The sequence below is a fragment of the Calliphora vicina genome, chromosome 3 (assembly GCF_958450345.1).
Source record: "Calliphora vicina chromosome 3, idCalVici1.1, whole genome shotgun sequence".
In the NCBI taxonomy this organism is placed as follows: Eukaryota; Metazoa; Arthropoda; class Insecta; order Diptera; family Calliphoridae; genus Calliphora; species Calliphora vicina.
The window spans coordinates 66,494,335-66,515,681 of NC_088782.1; the positions used below are offsets into that span (position 1 = coordinate 66,494,335).

General features: G+C 30.9%; 1 protein-coding gene across 1 annotated transcript in view; it reads left to right on the forward strand.

The window, feature by feature from the left end:
• LOC135953869 (homeobox protein caupolican-like) overlaps positions 1 to 21,347 on the forward strand; it is a 260,802-nt gene that overhangs the window by 51,837 nt on the left and 187,618 nt on the right. The window contains exon 2 of the mRNA XM_065503891.1: positions 13,860 to 14,396. Coding sequence (XP_065359963.1) covers positions 13,860 to 14,396 — 537 coding nt within the window. The remainder of the gene's footprint in view (positions 1 to 13,859; positions 14,397 to 21,347) is intronic.

Below are 21,347 nucleotides of genomic sequence, written 5' to 3' on the forward strand. Positions count from 1 at the left end.
GATACCATAGAAGTCTGTCTCTGAAGTGAACTTAATTCCAATCATCGAGGAGAAAATATTATGTCCATCAAATATATGATGATAGAAACCTCATAACTTGGATATCTAATAAATACACAGAGAAAACAGATTTATAATCGCAACCGAATTTGGCGCCAATCGAATTTGGCGGTTGCAAGTACTATCACCAAATTCGGTTACAATTACTGAATGAATATGGTACTCGTAACCGTTTTTAAAAACAATAAAATCTACTATTGTGAATTACTTTAAAAATATTTTTTTTTTTCAATTTACATATTACATGAATAATTACATATAATGAATATTTTAAATATTGAAATATTATGACGTCTGCATTTATGTAGTGTGGTTTGCAAAAATCACGCAAGTAAATCCTTCAGCATGCCATCACTTCATGACAATATGTTGCAACATAAGGAAGTACGACGCCCAATTAATTCATTAATCTGTAAGAGTATAAAAAATCTTATGAGAAAACATAAATTATAGGAAAGCTCAAATATGTAAACTATGTTGTATCTAGGGAAAATAATTATGAGCTTACCCAATCGAATCCTCAGCATAATCTTCATTATTTTAATTGATTACTTTTTTAGGTCTTTGTGGATAATATTTTAATTTCTTCCATTATTGCATTCGTTTATTTTAATAATTTTGTTTCAAAATGTCAAACAAAAATATTTCCATTGGTTGATAAACTCGAATTTGGCTTTGTTATGTAAATCATAATTGAATTTTGCAATTGTAACTATTATTATACTAAAATTAATTCGATTGTGATTTCCGAATCAATTTATTTATATTTAGTAAAGACACAAAGCGGTGTTTTACAGTTGTTGGGATCATATTTTAATTACGATTATGGTTTTACAATTCTAAACATAGAAATTCTATTCAATTTATAGTATTTTAATAACTACAATACAATTTCCTTCCACATTATTAAATTTTTTATAATCAGAATAGATTTCCAACAAATCTCTTTTCTGTGTGTATGACTCGTTATTGAATGGATCTATATTCCGATATGGTGGATCAGAAGATCCGTAAAGGGACTAATTTATATCATACTATATCAAAGCTCCGTTTCTATGGAGGTCAAGCCCGACCATATAATACCCTACACTGAGTAAATGAGCAAAAACATTTTTCTATTAAAATTTCAATAATTTATTTTCGTTAGTGATTTTCGGAATCTAACCATGGACCGATCATCATTAAAAAATTTAAGTGTCATGACTTCCATATATATAAAAATATTTGGAGCGAAATATGTTAAATGTTTATGAACGACAAAGTCTTATTTCTAGAGTACATTTGATCGAAATAGCTTCACTTTGTAGCACTCTAATGTATGTATATTTACCTACACAGAGAAAACATATTCGTGATAGCAACCCAATTTGTTGCCAATCGAATGCTTCTACCATAGTAACTGAATTTTGCAGTTGTGGCTACAATATTTTAGAAGGGGTAAACAAATTTTGGTTGCTTCAACCGAAATTCTCCTTTATCAACTGACTTTCTGTTGATAGAATCGAAAAATTCGATGTGTGCAACCGAATCATTCGATTGGTAACAAATTCGGTTGCTATCACGAATATGTTTTCTCTGTGTATAAAAGGGCTGCATTTAAGGCAATAGCTGCTGTCGTTTCCACATCTAGCTTAACCCAAGATCTTGTGTATATGAATTGAGTAGTGAAACATTCAAGGATATGGATGAATTGGCCAGACAATGGATTATAGTGGATAAAATGAAGGAAAACTAGGGAACGGGTCCCCTAGTTTTCCTCTTGCATATTATGAGGTACCCACTTTATAGCAAAACTAAATTTTTAATCGGAAAGAAAGGTGGTATACTGTAACAACACTATCAAAGGGGTACTTATATTAAATCGAAGCGATTTCAATGATGAGTCACTGCTGCGTGCATTTTTGCACACATCCCTGCGATTGTGGCAAAAAGTTGAAAATTAATTTTAAGCAAATTTGCTAAAAAACAAAAATATCAAATCATTTTAAGCCGAATTATACAAAACCCAACGCCATGTAACCCTTCAAATATAGTGTTAGAACTAAAACTCCACAACAAAGACCAGGGGAATCACTACAACATGTTCAATTGTATATCAGAATTTTGGAAATTTTTAAAATTCAATTGGACATTTCTGATATACAATTAGAAACTTCTGAAATACAAATGATAATGGTCTAGTTCTGAGTCAATTTATTTCCCCATAGCGGATAAAACAATAGGATTAGATTGATGATGATTTGCTTTAACCCCAGTCGGTTGGGGTTATGTATAAGTACATGATGTTACATGTTAGACTTTTGGATGGTAATGGATTAAATAATTGTTCCTAATGACGAAGGAACGAATAATCGAAAACAAAGAATTATAAAATATATTAAATCATGGACAAATTTTTGTTGATTGCTTTTCAAGTGGACCACTGAGGTTTAGAAGCTTTTTATTTAGGAAATAACTTGGTAGCTCATGAACGATTGGAGATATCTTAATTAAATGTAAAACAGTCAGAGTTGAGGTGTTGATTTGTTATTTACGTTGGTTAGTAGGTTAAATGGGTGCTAGTGGGTGGCTCCTCAAAATTGCTCATCTGGGGCTTACAACATTTTGTGGTTTTTAGAAAGTGTAGGCTACATACAATTTAAAAAAAAATATTTAAAGTGCTGTATTCTTATGCTATCTTTACACTATTTAAATATCCATCTACGTTCAACAACAGGGATTCAAAGAAACTATAGAGTGAACTCATGATCTGCTTATTCAGATGATTATAAACTAATTTTTAACTGCAACTAAAATAAAAGCTGGTATAGTGTAAAAACAACATCACAATATAGTTTAAGAAATTTTATAAGTTTGTCAAATGATTCGAAAAATATGTTGTAGGTCACATACGTTATAAAAAGCTGCATATTGAAACTGAGCCAAGAGGCTGTTGACACTTCACTTATTTTAAGTTCGTGTTTTCTTATTCATTTTTTTTTTGGTGACACAAAACACCATACGGTTTTGCTGGGACTAAGTCACTTCACCTGAGTGTTGGACTTAACAATAAAAAAAGAAATCAAATGAATGGTCACGTTACTAGAGCACTACACACAACCATATATTTTAATTTCCTGATTTTAACAATATTGGCTCAAGCGGTGAATGAAAATCCAATATAAAATAAGTAATACACGTACTTGCAGAGTTTGCTACCGAAAAATAAAAAAAATAAAAGAAATTATATAAAATAAAAACTAAAAAACAACAATTTATGACTTCCTTACAGGCTGAAAGAGAACAAACTCTCCTTTAACACACATTCAATACATATGTAATATTGGTAAGACCCCAATATGACGGTGGCATACAAGTATACACGTTTTCTATAAAAAAGTTAAAAAAAAAATAATGTAAAAATTCAAAGCATAAACAAAAAAACCGGTAGTACGGCGACCCTTAAAAGAATATTAAAATAAAAACAATAACAACAACAACAACCAAAAGCACACGGCCAACAATAAACACTGAGAAATGAAAAAGTTAATAAATGAAAGGCGGCGAATTTCTTTGAGGACCTTTAAAAATTTGTCAAAGCCTGTCACAATTTCGGTTTGTGATGAATTTACGATGGCGATAAACTACAAGAGAATGTTGGCAAAAAGGGAGAGAGGTAGTTAGAGAGTATGAGTGAACTAGAGAGTTTTTAAAAATAAAAGTGGCTCACACATATGTACTAACTAAATATTACAAACTGTCAACACGGGTTCACTTCGTTAAACCAATCTTAGTAAAAATATGAAAGGATTTTTTAAAAATTTTTATGATTTTTTTTGCTTTTACCTGCGATTATCTAATAACAAATAATCTATAAACAGTAAAGAATAATAATGGAAGAAGAATATATGCTGCATTTCATATTCCTAGGTACATTATTTAAAAAAAAATCCAAAAAGTACCATTAGAAGAACGATAGAGTACCATTAGTTCTCCATATGTTTGATTCTAACTTAACAAATTCTCTTTTCACGAGTGTTTGTCATGTTTGAATTTTCAATATTATGAATTTTGCTGACATTTGTTTGTGATACAGATATGTTTCTTGTTTTGTTTATTTGGAGAAAAGATATATAAATTATTTGGTGTGCCAACTCGGGGGCAAACCACATACAACTGTGAACCGTGTGAAAAATATGAATTTTCCAAATGTAAGCCAGCAATAGCAAACGATTGGCCTTGGGCTTTGTTAAAGGTTATAGGAAAGGCAAGACGAAACGGGAACTGGAGCCGCTTGAATTCAAATGGTAAGTCGTTGGAAATCATTTGAATCTGCCACCGATGATTGTTGCCTCAAATAAATTTGGTGAACATTTTTTGATGGTCAATCTTGTTCCGTTACGTAATTTTGGCGCGTTTAAGTTGCGCAGATGCATTATCGGTGATCGGTCTTACGGCTGGTACCAATGAATTAAAAAATTCAGTAAGATAATTGACGTTCATTACTGTGTCAATCGATTTGTATTGCATTATTTTGCCAGGCAGTTTCAATTGAATTTGCTCATTGAGCTTATTGACATTATTGTGTTGGTGAAAACATTGCACGTTCCCACAATCAATCCGAATTTTCGTAGTTGGTTTTAAGACATGGGAATACCTTGTCGACAATGGCCTGAATATTCATTTTCATTTGGAATTTTTCCATTTCCGATTTCCAACAATTGTTTCGGCAGAAGGGTCTTGCAGCAAATCCATACGCATGTTCGTCGATAGCGTTCGGCTTCTGTAACTTCATTTCCAGTGAATACAAATTTGGAGGAACCTCGCATCTTCATTGGGAAGTAGGAGCAATGATCCAATTATGAGGTACATTTGGCCTTGAAAAGTGTTCATGAAGTCGACGTTGTTTACGATATTTGTTGCCCGAAGTACCGAAGGACGCCAGTTGAAAGCATGAGTTGTACTTTCGAATATTTTGAAGGAAGTGCTTGGAAATCGGAGATGTACCGGAAATGTTATTTAGAAGCAGCTCAGGTAGCTCAATAATTGGTGGCAGAAAAACTTTTCCGTTCGAACACAACATTCCCGGAGGTTCCTTAGGAAACTTCAAAACTCTGCAATGTAAGCAACGTTTGTTCATTGCGATTGCCTTCTGGTATTTCGATATGCTGTTCGAGTGTCTCTGAAGCTCTCGATGAAGATGCACTACGACGCATTTGCAGAAGCCGTGATTCCCGTTTCTGCGGCTCTATACGTAGATGCTCTTTCGCTATTTTCCTCCAGACGTGATTTACGTTCTTTTTCTGTTTCCGCGTCTCTAGACGTAGATGCCCTTTCCCGCTTTTCCTCCAGACGTGATTCGCGTTCTCTTTCTGTTACTGCGTCTCTAGGCGTAAACACAGTTACTAAAGGACCGACTTATTGGCTTTTTTGTAAAAATCTAAAGATTTTTTTAAAAAAAGAAATTAATATTTTTTCTTAAAAGAAAGCTTAGATATTTTCCTTGGAGACCTATTTGGAATGCGAGTCCGATATCTATCAAAATAAATGTTTTGTAACTCAAAACATAAATTTTTTGACTTTTTTTGCAAAATCAAAAACTTGCCATTTTGTCAATTTTAAATAAAAAGTTAACAATTTTATTTAAAATGGACCCTTTTTTAATTATTTTTTTTGCTTATAAGAAAGCTTAGATCCATTTCTTTAAGAGGGTTTTGGTCGGTTAGTGGGACGCAAGTGGATTATATATCAAAATAAATGTTTTGTAACTCAAAACATAAATTTTTTGAAGTTTTTTTTGCAAAACCTAACTTTTTTTTTCCAAAATGGGCTCAAATGAAGGTTTGGGCTATTCCTTTAAGAGCTTTTTGGTCTCGTAGTGGGATGCGAGTAGGATATATATCAAAATAATTTTTTGCTAACCCAATACATAAAATTTTGAAGTTAAAATATTTGTTTCCCACTATGCGACTAAAAAGGGCCCATTTTGGTTTTTGATTTTGCAAAAAAAAAAGTCCAAAAATGTATGTTGTGAGTTACAAAACATTTATTTTGATAGATATCGAACTCGCCTCCCGCTAAGCGACCAAATATAAAAAGGGCCCATTTTGAAAAAAAGGTCTGAAAAGTTTTTGATTTCAAATTTTTTTATTTTTTTTTTAAATATTTTTTTCGAGAGATTGAAGAAATAGTTATCTAAACTATTTGGGGCACATTTTGGTAAGAACATTAAGCAATCAGTTACATGGATGAGAAAAAACACATGTTTGGCCATGCTGGTTGTATTTATTATCTAACCCAGCTAAGGCATCATGAAGCCTTAGGCGAATCTGTGGCGCGCACTTCCTTTTGGGTGTGTTATCAAATATGATCGACTATGAGAGATTCTTGTAGAATATCCAGAATGTTCTGACTCTAGATATATCATTACATTGATAGTCTCAGCTGATAAAATATAATATGATTCGACAATAGATGGTTCTAACGGAAGCTTACGGACTCGTCCAAAAAAATTTGTTTCTCCACGTATAATTTACAAGATCCTCAGGATCTTGTAAATACTTGCCATGGCAAGTATTTCTTTTGAAAAAAAAATTTGTTTCTCCGCGTATAATTTACAAGATCCTCAGGATCTCAGAATGTAACCATGACAAGTATTTCTTTTGGAATTAGTAAGTTGATGGTTAAGCGATACACATACCGCCGGAGATGTATATAAAGTTGGTATTCTTGAATAACTAAATTATTTTTCTGAGTTAAGTGAACAGTGTTTACTTTTACCAATTAACTCTTTGAGGCCTCAATTTTGTACTAAGAATTAATGCAATAGTACCAACAACATATATCAACCCTGATAGTTGCCTCACGGGCACGTGCATATGGGTGAGTAAGTAACATTTACTAACTGTCGTAATGTGTGCGTTTGTGGCAAGTACTCATACGAGTACTTTTCTAAGTTACTATTTTGGCTTAAAATGAATTGTTATTGTTGTTGCGTTTAAGAAACGTGTTGTGTTAAATTTAGTTATTTTGCTTTCATGTTGAGCCTTTTGGAAGATGATGACGTTGTTGTTGTAGTTGTTGCTATTTTTGGCCATAATTTTTATATATATGTATGGTTCACATTGAAGATACCGTTGTAAGTTTATTTTATTTATTTTTTTTTCGTATTTTTAACTTTTAATTATAAACCATAAATTTTAAAGTATTTTGTTTAAATTATGTGCGAAATAGCAAATTATGTAATTAATATTTAGTACGTTTGCCAGAGTTTGTGCTTAAGAGCAATATATGTTTGTGTTGCATGTATGTACTAGATGTGTAAGTGTGCGCTTGAAAAATGTCTAAAACAAATAGTTTGTGTTGTACTAACTAGTAATATAATAAATAACAAAAAACAAATTTAGGAAACCTATTTTGTGAACTAAAGTAACATTGTTGTTGTTGAGATGCACAAATTACTATACAGAAGATTTTTTTGGATTTAAATATTTGGGGACTTTGCATTAATATAGACTGTTTTTAATATAATATCGATCACTTATTTCATCATTATGGACTCATACATTGTTTTGATTTATACAAAATATATTAGGTTTGAAACATAACCCATAGCTTACCTCGAGTTTTTATACTAAACTTATACACAGAAATGGTTATTGAGAAGCTCCCAGATAACTTATAGAACAAAAGGGTTGGCTTTAAATTTTAAAATATTAGAATCCGACCAAATATTCGCTTTCAGTTTGGGCCAAAAATTGGCCTCGGTCGGTCTCAAAAAATATATCGACACAATGAAAGGTTTTTCAAGACCAACGATAAATCGACGATGGGCCAATTTCATAAAATATATTTTTCAAATAGAGTTTTTGTAGGAAAATTTAAAAAATATCCTACGGAAAGAAACTGCGCTAATTTTTTTATCCAAATTTATCTTCACGTATATGAGTTATAATTGGCAGTATGCTATATTAACGTATATATTTAGTAATTATTATGCAATTAAATAAACCACTAATCTTTATGTTTGTGGTCGCTCTAGAAATGTTATGTATAGTTCTAAAGTGTGTTTTTTTAAGCCGGATAGAACTTGAAATTGTAAAAAATTCCACAAAAAATTTAATTTCAATCAAACAAATTTTTTTTCAAAAAACTTTGGCAAATGATTTTGGGCATATGGCCACAACGACTGTTTTGGGCCACTTTGGCATTGATTTGATGGTATGTTACAATTAACTTGAACAATGTTGGCCTACAAGGCGTCAATTGTTGCAGGTTTATCAGCATAAACCTGTGACTTCAAGTGGCCCTAGAGGTAATAATCGAAAATGTCAAATCGCTCGACCTTGGAAGCCAATTGACAGGTCCACTACAAAAAGTCTATGGTTGCGGTATCCGTATGGCACGTAACGCCTCCTGTTGAAACCACATATCGCCCGGCTAAATGTAATCCATATTTTCAAACAAAACATCATTGATCATGGTTCTGTAACAATCTCCATTGATCGCAACGCGAGCTCCGGCTTCATTTCTGAAAAAAATAAGGTCCGATGATGCCACCAGCATGTAAACTGAATAAAACGGTGCATTTTTCTGGAGTTTGTTGTGGATTTTTATAGAGTTTGTTGTGGATTGGTCTTACTTCATATGCGGCAATTTTGTTGATTAACAGACCCGTTAAGCCAAAAATTGGCCACATCGCTAAACGTAATTTTGCGATAAAACAGTCGTCAATAAGTTGCGTGAATCAATAACTGATTTTCAAAGTAGATTTGGATCCAGCATCAATCTATTTATAATGATTTGCCAGAGTATACTGATTCTAAATGTCAAAAAGTGAGAACAATGAGAACAGACAGTTCCTTAGACAGTTAATCCCTTCGCAAGTTCTGTCGGGCTTAAAAAAGCATATGATATGACTCCTGTGTGCCACAAAACAGAAATGAAATAGTATCGTCTACTTTCCTTGAAATTTTGTATAAAAGAAGTAACTTGAAAACAATTGTTCAAAAATGTTCAGAGTCGGGACATTCTCAAATTCAAGAGATTTACTCTATACATAGTGACCGATTCCTAAAATTAAAAGAAGTCATTATCCCTTTATATACAACAAAATTGCTCAACAATATCTCAGAAATTATAAGAGATATAAACCTGTCGATCGAACAGATCGCTAGATCTAAGAATTTTACCCCAGAAAATGGTATTAACTCATTTTTTTGATTTTGTGATATGCGTGAAGATAACTTCGGGACAACGATATGTTAGTTAAATTTCACTTTTTGATAAAATATATATATTCTTTAACCAAAAGAGAAGAAATCTGTGTATATTATGGAAAAACGTTATTCTTCTTTTCGTTTTTTCGATTTTTATAAAATGACAAAGAATTTGTATGCGTTTTTAAAAGAATTTTGTATAAAACATCAGAGAATATTCCATGATGTGAGACCATTAAATTTCCATTAAAATTAACCCTACGATAAACTTGGAATCAAAATATAGCCAACTTTTTAAAAAGCCTAAAAACACATTATGATTGAAAGGTTTGAATGAATATTTTATTAGGGTTTCAAAACAAAAATAATTCAACTAACAATCTTTGTAATCTATAATATAACTGTTTTTTTCTAGTCATTTGCATAACCACATTCTGTTTCCACTGATATCGGCTTCTGTGAGACCTAACTATTAATAAGTTATTATTCATTACTGGTACTAGTTTTAGTGATATGAATGTAATGACTTATTGATAAGCGATTGTGAATACTGGAAAGTTTAAAATATTCTTATTCTAAGCCTAGTACTCTGTTCATGTTTTCGAAAAATTATGTTTTTTTCATGCGAAAAATTGTATATGCAACAAATGATCAGCTGTTGGTTTTAATTTCTTGCGAAAGATGTGCTGCTTATGTTATTTCGTGTGGACAAAACAAAGTTGCCAGATGTATTTCACATGTTTTCCACAATACATAAGAACAGAGTACCGCATTAGCGAAATTATTTCGCATATATTTCATTCCAAATATTTTTATATTTAGTTTGACAGCATTTCGCACGAAATTTTTAACAGAGTACTAAGCTTTATGCTATAAAATTTCCCGAAACCATTTAAATTGTTGCTGCATATTATTTTACATCTGACCAGGCATACATTCCAGTGCACAGTGGTTTACAAACTTTTGATTTTGAAAATAATTCGGCTATTTGTAATTACATGGGCTCATAGTTGGCCCATAAAATTAAAAAAAAAATTATCAAAAGTTCAGTTCTTTTCCAAAAATTTCGTTTTTTCATAAAAGAGACTGATCTGCCGTTATTTACCGTGTAATATCTTATTAACTTTTGGCTTTGCGTTTTAAGAAACGAGCCCGAATATTATTTTCTATAAGAGAAAAAATATGAAATCCTTTTTGTGGACAAAAAAAAACAATAAAATTCTAGATAACTGTTTGAAACTCGCTAATATTTTTTAAGAGTTTTATGCCCGTTTCAATTTCGAAAGTGGATATTGTAGGTGTTAATCCAGGCGTGGATCTTGGTCTACATTTTTATTTTTTTTCCTTTTTTTATATGAAAACTTTTCGGTTTTTTTTGGGATCCGCGCATGTTTTAATCAAGTATTTATGACCGATAAAGTCCTATTTCGGGAAGACATTTCGTCCTATTATGGAAGAAAATAATACACGTGCTAAATTTTATAGAATTATCTTCAAAATTGGGACTAGTTTACTCGGACAGCCAGCCAGACAGAAGAACATCGTATAATCGATTCTAAGTCAATCGGTATATTTTAAGGTGGGTGAGAGACTAATATGTTTGGGCGTTACAAACTTCAACGTATAATACCCTCTCCACTATGGTGATGTAGGGTATAAAAAATTCATCACAAATATCTCTTTAAGTAAAAGAAATAACACATACATATAAGGGTATATTCTGTAGATAATTCAAAACGGCTTATATATGGACAGAATAGGATCTCCTGTTGAAACTCTATGATTCGTTAAACACTTTGAATATATAATATCTGTGGTAATTTTCATTGAAATCGGTAATAACACTGTCCAACAAATTGAGACTTTTTGTTTGGAACAGAATAGCGACCCTATAATTCTGAAAGGCCATGTTGAGTAGATCATTTTTGTAGATCATAATATTAATAGGCAAGTCGATTTCTTTAGACCCCTTTTACGCTCACATTATACATTCAATTTGGGCAAGAAATATACCATTTTAAAGGGATTTATTCACAGAAGTGCAGACTATATATTTTATTGAAATCGGTTAGGAGTTATAAGCGTTTAAAGATGTTACTAATATGCAAAAACGTGTACATGTGAACCTTAAGCTAAAAAGTAAACAAAGCAATGCGTGTTGTTGTTGTAAATAAAAAAGAGAAACAATTAAACACCCTGCAGTTCATTGCACTAGTTCCGCTACGTCGAATTAGTTAGCCACTGAGAACTACTACTAGTGAATTTTCAACCCACTCGCAATGTTATTGACTGGTGAATTTAACACGGGGATGTCATTGCGGGTGGCCGATTGGCACACTCTGCATAACACTTCACTATTAAATTCAGTAGTGAAAATACTCCAGCATTTGAGAAAAAAAGAAAAAATAAATTTTTCTGAGAGCGGTGTTGAACACATAACCTCTCGTTTTCTAGTCAAATGCTCTAACCACTAAACTACAGAGCTCTTATTTGTACTGCTCTCTAATTGTTATTAAGAATTACATGTGAGTCTACTGAGTAGATTGATTACATTGTAATTTAAAGTCGCTTGAAAGAAATATTTTGAAGGTTTTTTTTATTTTCTCAATATGTAATTGTGAGTAAATAGTTATTTTATAATATCTGCAGAACTATAATTGCGAAGGCCTTTAAACTTTATACGAATCAATTTATTATCACTGCATGAAGTTTAACCAAAAATGAGATGGATCGGAACAGGTGGCGAGTCACCTCCCATACAAAGTAAATAGTTATTTTTAAATATTTTGTGAACTATAATTTCAAGATTTTTCAAACTTTGTCTATATGGCTCTTTTATCATTTTGCATAGTTTCGCTGAAAATTTTCGGGATTGGAATAGTGGGCGTAGCACACCCTATACAAAGTAAATATTTAATTTCGAATATCTGGAGAACCATTACAATTATAAAAGTGTTTAAGCTTTGTTATTACTGTGCGGATAATTTCGGAAAATAGGCGAAATTAGATTAGAGGACGTAGCACCTCCCATACAAAGTAAATATTAATTTCGAATGTCTGGGGAACAAAAATGGGAGGGTAGAAAAAGGATGTGAGTCACCTCCCATACAAAGTTATAATTACATGATTCTTCAAACTTTGTCCGCATAGCTCTATTACCATTTTACAGAGATTGGCTGAAAGTGGTCGGGATTGCATTAATGGTGGCACCTATCATTCAAAGTAAATAATTAATTTCGAATATCTGGAGAACTATAATTCTAAAAGTATTTAAAATGTATATCAATCAATTTATTACCATATTAAAAACGAATTTATTCTTGATCATTTTACAAAGTTTAGCTAAACATGATCGGCTTATTTGGAATGACGCCTCCCATATAAAGTAAAGTTAAAGTGAATATGAGTTACTTTTTTTACATAAAATGGGTGGGATCAGAACAGTGAAGTATTAAATTAGTTAATGTTTGAATATCAAATAAACAGTAATTGAGAGATTCTCAATATTTTGCATGTGTTATTATCATACCATTGTACATAGTTTAATTTTACTAGGATATGGGTAGCGAAGTGCACCGGGATATACTAGTAAACTTATATTCCAGCTGGTCTGAATTTTTTTTACAGTGGGTCAAAGTTTTAATTTTTGGATCGATGGGAGTGTTATACTAACTGTAGTAGTACTGTATTTCACATTTTCAAAAATATTAAATCACATTTCACATTTCCTATTGAATCCCTTGCAACATGCTGTAGGGTACATCTGAAAGAGAAACTTGTAATAGAAACCACAGAGTCAAGGTTTCATACGGAAGATTCTTTAGCGAAAACACAATTTCGAAAAACAAACAACACAACAATTTCAAGTAACATTCATTATATTTATGAACGTACATACATATTTATATGTATGTATTTATATTCGAGTACATACTTAGTTAGATGTGGTCGTAATAGGCTTCAAAATAAATGATGTACAATTAATTTATGTTTTTACAAGAATTTTCTTTTATATTGTTGTATGTTTTTTTTTTTTATTTAAGTTGTTTTAGTTATATTTGCAATTTGCACCGTAATAAAAATAAATTATGAATTAATTAATTCATAAAACGTTACAAAACAAAGTGCACATATAAAAATATTAAACAAAAAAAAACTAAAATAAAACCGAAACAAAAAATTATCATGCAAAAACTACTCAACTCAGACTGTGTTGAATGTCTGTCTGTCCGTCTGTATGTAACTCAACTGTTCGTATTCATATAATGTATATGATCTCTCAGCACGCTATCAAATTGTAATGAACTTTTAGATACGAACTACGAACGAGTGCATTTATTTAAAGAAACAAAAATTAAACACTGAAACAGAGTTGTATTTTAAATACAAGTTATTTAGTTTTTTTTTATTTATTTATTTATTGTTCAAATGCATTACATGATGTTGTTTTCAGCAAATTAGCAAAACAAAAAAAAAAACATTAAACTGAAAAATAATGATAAATTAAGTACAAATGCAATGAAAAGTAAAAGTTTTTTTTTTATTTTGATTTTTAATTTTCAATTAAACAATAATCATGAAACATCTTTTTTATCTTTACAGTTTTTAACATCCAGTCATCTGCTAACAAGCGGTCATCCAAATGTGCAATCACCTTTAGCGGCCACAACTCTTACCTCCACTTCGTCTTCAATAAGTCCCTCACCCGCTGCCGGAGCTGATAATAGTGTAACTAGCAGTAATAGCGACAGTTCGGTGGGTACTCTGACACCAGATGCGGTCTCACAAACCTCAGCCTTAGGTAGTACAACTACCTCAACGGCCGCCTGCAGTTCGCTGGAGAATCCTGCTAATCCATATCCCTTGACCGCCACTGCTACTGCAATTTCTCCCAATTGTTGTGATAATGGGCGACCGATGGTAACGGACCCTATAACGGGTCAATCCATTTGTTCTTGTCAATATGATGCTAATAACACAACAAGACTGTCTTCATTGGGTTCCTATCCACGTTTGTCGTCTACCACTCCGGTAGCGGGAGTGGGCATGAGTGTTTTTGGTTCAACATATCCTTCGAATGATCAAAATCCTTATCCCAGCATAGCTGTGGAAAGTGCTACGCCGTTCTACACAAGTTTGGTAAGTGTGTAAATTTGAAATTGTGCGCTCTCATAATATTTGACAGGTCTTAAAAAACTTTAAACACCTAGATATAATAATTTTCAGTTCTTCCTTATTGTTTTATCAATTTACGGTAAAATCGTTGTACATACATATGTTGTTTGATATTAGAAACTAGTTTATTATTGTTATTTTGCACTAAAAACCTTCTTTAATTTTCACATCACACATATGTATGAAGTACTTATGTTTAGAGGGGAAAATTAAGAGTGACAACATAATTCTTAATTTCTCATGGGCAACCAAATGTTTCAAACAATTGATAACACGTAAATGAAAAATGTCTCACGAAAACGCACATTTTCAAATAGATGCATTAATATCACGCACGTTTATTGGCTGGAAAATCATGATCGTGTGGCGCAGTAAAAAAAAAATAAAACAGTTTTAAAATTTATTTACTTTTGTATCACTGGAATTACTAGACCGATCGTCATAATTATTATGGAAATATTATGAGAACAGAGTGGTGGACCTTTGTTAGCAGCAGGGTGCCAAGGAAAAGTGTGTCTTTTAGACATTCTCTACAGATTTATAATAGAAAACAAATTGAAATGTCAAAATATTTACTTATACAAATCATTCATTCTATAAAAGATCCATACAAGCATTTAATTTTATGAGTCATGGGTGGGGTGTAGAGATTTAGTTCATATCCGGGTAGGCAAGGAGGCATTTTTTTTTGGTTTGTTTAAAATTAAAGATTATAATAAATTCACAACGTTCTTGATTATAACTAGTTTCAAACAATATCTTTTATGTAGCCATAAATAATCGATTTTGAAAATTGTGAAAATTTAAAATTTTTTAAATTTTGTTGGCTGAAAAACTGCTTTTAGAAACAAATTTTCTTTAAATAGCATTAAAATAGAGAACGCCTTAAAAATCGTAATAGGTGTTTCCTCATTCACAAAGCTGGAATTCCAAACTATGATGTATTTCAAATCCTTTATATTATTAGTTTACCTGCCCCGGACCAAATGTGGATTTTATGGGCGAAATTCGCAAAAAATCGAAAGTGGAATTTTTTTGGTATTTTGGAAAGTATGTAATTAGCTTCATCTTGTAGTATTACAAAACGGCAAGATTCTGTAAATTTAATGTTTGTTGTAGATTTTGAAACCATAATTTAGACTAGTGAAAAAAATAAGATACACATTATAGATATAAACGTATAGGAAATTGTGTCTTCTTTTAAAAATGTATAAAATATTTAAGAATTCAAAAATTTATAGAAGATATGGAAATACAAAGTTTTGTTTATGAATCGTTTTTTAATGAAATTTGAAACTTATTTAGAAATATTTGAGAAAAAAATGCAAAAGTGAAAAAGAAATTTTTGAATTGTTATTGACAATCCCAAAAATTTTTTCGAAAATCCTAAAAATGGTATTTTTTTGTTTTTTTTTGGGTTATAAATTCCCTTTGGGATATAGTGGGTCATACAAGAATATTTTTAATTTTTTAAAAGCATCAATGCGATTAGAGTAAATTTTGCATAAATTAGCAATTCATGGTGTAATTTGGAAGGCACTGGAACTCGCAGTTATAGAAATTTTAAAATTATATTTCTTTTTTACCTTTGAACAAAATATATTATTTATTTTATTTTTCTTTTCTGTATAACTAAACATTAATGTAAGTACTTTTTCCAAAAAAATTCGCCAAAAAATTACTTTTTTAATTTAAATGCACATAACTTTTGAAAAAAATCGGGAGAAATTTGGATCCGCTATTAGGAAAAATCGAGAAAAATCCCCCACTGTGCAGTATTAGAAGAATTTACGGTTGGTATATTCATCCTTGACTTCACAAAACTTTTGATTTTGGACCAACTTATTTCAATAGGATTAACCATTGTTGAATAGGGATTCAATCGTAAAAGTGTTGCTGGAGAGTTTTAAAAGTTTGCGGTTTTTAGTGCTGTTATTATGAATACTAGACTTCATGTTGCATTTTTCTTAAGTTTCATCAAAATCGGCAAAAATATATATCTTTCCATTAGAAATTCCAAATATTGAAAAATTTTACTTTTGACCTTCACGATTTAAGGTTTAACGTTTTCCAAGTTTAATAAAACTTTCAGAATATATTTAAAACTAGCTGACCCCACAGACGTTGTCCTGTCAAAATAAAAAAAGTGCTTGTGTTCGATTTGTGAGTTTTTATATAAAAAAATATATTTTTAGTCAGAAATATGAGTGATCACCAGGGAAACCAAAATATGCAAATGCATGTTTTTTCTGGTGAGTCTAATGAGCACATGGATAACATATTTACAAGTTTCAGAACTATTTAAGAATTTTGGCATCGATTTGTTAGTGCATATTTTACCCTTAAATGCATATTTTTGCATATATTTGTTTTAAGAGCATATTTATGTCATATTTTTGCGTTTTTAGAGCATATTTTACTGTTTAATAGCATATTTTGATTTTATCAAAAACAAATTTTGTCTTACTTATTTTTCGCTGTTGTGTTAAAGGTTTTTACTTCCTTTGTTTAAAATTCAAAATTAAAAAAAAAATTTTAAAAACAAAATTTTTTTTTTAAATTAAAAAAAAAAATTCGAAATTTTTTTTTCCAAAAAATTAAAAAACTGAAAAAAAATTTTGTTCAGCTAAAACTATTTAAATTTTTTATTTTGAAGTATAATTTGGTGAAGGATATATAAGATTCGGCGCAGCCGAATATAGCTCTCTTACTTGTTTTAATATAAAATTAGCACTATTTTAATAATAGCGCCATCTAAATATCAAATTTTAGTTCTAATTCAAACATAACCGTTCTAAGTGTTAAAGAAATATTGTCTTTTTAATTTGCTCCTATAACATCAGTTGATGTCGAAAGAACATTTTCTATGTATAAAAATGTTTTCAGATCCAATAGACAACGATTTTTATTTGAAAATTTAAGTCAATATTTTGTAATTTATTGCAATAATAAACTAAATTGGAAAAAAAAGTGACTTTATATTTATATAAAATATCATCAAAAAATACCTCTCGAGGCCTTTTCATAACTTAAGTTCCTATTGTTTTTATGTTGTATTTATTTTTTGTTATACTTGTTTTAGTTCATGTTATTTTTGTTTATTTTATGTTACTTTACCTTTTTAGAAATGAATTCTATTGATTTTTTTTAAATAAAAGTATATTTTTTGGTTAAAAATTATATAAAAGTTTGTTTTTTTAAGAGCATATTTTTTAAATTTTAAGAGCATATTTTAAAGTTTTTACTGCATATTTAAAGCGCTTAAAACGTTTTTTTTAGAGCATATTTCCGGTTTCCCTGGTGATCACAGATCGAGAAATATGAGTGATCACAGGTCGACTTCCTTTTCTTGATTAAACGCTTATTGGATAAGAATTATCGAATTTAGATATTTTGAGTTTTTATATAAAAAATCGATTTTTGTTCAGAAATATGAGTGATCTCAGACCGAGCTCCTTTTCTTCATTAAACACTTATTGGCCAAGTTACGAACGATTTTAGATATATTGAGTTTTTACATAAAAAATCGATTTTTGTTCTGAAATATGAGTGATCACTGATCGAGCTCCTTTTCTTGATTAAACGCTTACTAACGATTTTAGATATTGTGAGTTTTTATAAAAAAAATTGATTTTTGTTCAGGTCGAGCTCCTTTTATTGATTAAACGTTTATTGGCCAAGTTACTATCGATTTTAGGTATTGTGAATTTTTATATAAAAAATCGATTTTTGTTCTGAAGTATGAGTTATCATAGATCAAGCTGCTTTATTTGATAAACGCTTATTGCCCAAGTTATTAGCGATTTTAGATATTTTGATTTTTTATGCAGTTTTGTGTTTTTATATAAAAATCGATTTTTTGTCCGAAATATGAGTGATCACAGATCGAGCTCATTTTCTTTATTAAACACTTTTGTGGGTTTTTTTAAGTAATCGAATTTTGGTCTGAAATATGAGTGATCAGAGATCGATGTATTTTGCAAATGTATTTAATAAGTGGACGTGAACAAATTTTATTTCTGTAAAAACTTTTGCTGACTATTGCGAACATTAAAACAAAATTTGCCAAATCGGTCCAGGCGACCTGCGTTTTTGGATATATCGAAAAAAATTGGCGTGGTCAATTTTTCTTTCAGTAAAAACTTAAATTGGATTACTATGAACATTTAAACAAAAAATTAGCCAAATCGGTGCAGCCGTTATTCGATTTTGGATAAATCGAAAAAAGTGGCCGTGGTCAATTTTTCATTCCGTAAAAACATAAGTTGGACTATGGCCAACATTTTAAATCGGTGCGGCCGTTTTCAACTGATGCAATTACCAACGAACGACATTTGATTTTTATTTATGTAGATTATGTTATCAATAAATCCCCAAGTGATGATCAAAAAATTCTAAAATTTGTTTAACAAAATTTTTAAAAATTTGAAATTGGTGTTATGAAACTGCCGTTAAAAAAAATTTTTTTTTGGTCATACCTGCGAATAGGTTAACGGTTTCCTACTAAGGCAAAAACTCATATACGTGTAAATATGGATATATTTTAAGTAAAAATTAGTTTTTATTTTAATATTTTTCAAAATATGTTAATTTTGTTCATACATTTCTGGTTCTAGTGGCCTGTGACACATTAATGGCCTGACGAATTTTTAATAACTTTAACATTTTTAAACCAATTTTTGTCTTTTATACCTCATTAGAACAACAATTACGTACACATTTCGATTATTTTAAACTAAATTGCAAAAGTAATTTTTTAATGGCAAAATTTTTACAAAAACTGAAAAAATTGCATTTTTTCCCCCTGAAAATGCACCTCAAAACTTTGAGCGATGAGCGGCACGGGTTAACGTCGTTTAATCGAGCTCAATATCTGCGAAGGGGAATCGTTTTGTTGGGTCCAGACGAACAAGATTCCGACATTTTTTCCCCCATATGAGATCCGGTCAGCCTAATGTACATTTATGCACGGTTTTGCAAAAAATGTACTTTTTTTCTAAAAACTTGTAAAATATGCAAGAGCCCTGATTATAAGTATGTCGGATTTTAGCTTTCTAAGTATTCTGGAAATTTCAGAAAAAAATCCTAAAACTCAAAAAAATTTTAAATTGTGTGCATTATTGATGATTTTTTAAAATTAAGGACACCGTTGCCCGTCAGAAATTCAAGATTAAGATGCATATTTAATGATATTTTCTAGATGCGAATGAGTTTCTTTTATTTCCACATTGTTTTTGCTCAGTGTAACAGATGAATATTTTGTATGGAACATGTTAACATGAGTTTAACTGCCATCATTACAAATATGACAATCTAGATCATAACTAGCTACAATGATTTAATAATTTACTATTAATTATTATGCAAAACAAATGACAACAACAACAACAACAAAAATACTGAAATGGCTCGCCATGAAATTAAATAATGATGAGCATTATTTGTTAAATTCAATGAGGTTTTAAATTTCTCGAGTTCTTTATATCTACTTGCATTTTATTATTTTTTTTGTTGCTACTCTTCATTTTTATTTTGTTTTAATACCACAACCATAATAAGCAAATAACAATAACAGTAACAGTAACAATTGTAATAACAAAAAACTACTACAATAATAACAACAACTAAAACAAACTTCAGTAATGACAACAACTTTGGTAAAACAAATGCAATGCAAAATAACTACTAATTACAATAGCAATTTGTGACATTTACAATAATTGTTGTTATAACATGAGCACACATCAGTCTTCACAACAACACCAATAAAAACAACAGCAGCAACAACAACAACAGTAATGACAACAGCGACAACAAACAACAACAATTTGAGAAACAGCAATAATAAAACAAACCAACAAAAAAAAAATAAAAACAAAACTCACACACAACATCAACAAATTGAATTAAGTAGCTAATAACAACAACAATGCCAGCAACAACTAAAACCAACAACAGTAGCAATAGCAGCAGCAGTAGAAACGATAACATTAATAGCAATAGTTGCCCTGCAGAACAGGGAACAAGTTCTTGGTAAGAAAGTACCACTGTCCGATCGCAGTGGTTCGATCGTCCTACTAACATGTCTTCCATTGTTAGAGGTGCGAGATAGTCTGTACCGTAGCAGTTTTATAATAATTAAAAGCTTAGTCCCAAATAATGTAAAATGATTAAAATGAGTGAAATAAAGGGAATTATTTCAGTTTTGTTGGGTTATTTAATTTCTTCCTGGGGACTTATTTCACGGTACTGACATAGTTTCGATATCCTCTATGTAAAATTAAACAAAGCTAAATAGGTAGACACAATAAGTACTAGGAATACTCTCATCCCTTAATATATTACGAAAAGTATCTCATCTGTCGCCCGGACGATTGTGTTCGACATGTTCTCAAATGTTCATTCCTTTTTTAAGTTTACGGTGGAACCCATTGTGGGTCGTCCACCTTTTCGTTTACGATGTTACAACACTTTGTCGAAATTTACCTGTTTACACGTCGTTTTGTAGAATTGTGATAGTAACTGAGACGCTATTATCATTAAAGGCTGGGTAAGCCCATAGTTGATGGAATATAACAGCAATATTGACTTATCGTAAGACTTTACTGCGATTATATTGGGTCTAAAGTTAAAGGCTTAAAGTTGTGGGCCTTTTTAAAATTTTTATTTTTTATTTTGAAACATTTGTACAATATAAATTTTTTATTTACAGAACATTACCTTAGCGCCATTAATATTTGGCCTTGGGTGGTTGACCGGGCTTCTCGAAGCGTTAAGTTGTCGTGTGATACAAAATTTCCCTGCTTTGTATGAATCCTGCTGCTTGCAAACGTGAAATTGCTGCTTGAATAGCTCCCAAGTTAAGTTTGACAACAATCTTCTTGTAGTAATGCCTCCAATTCTTGTTCTTCAAAC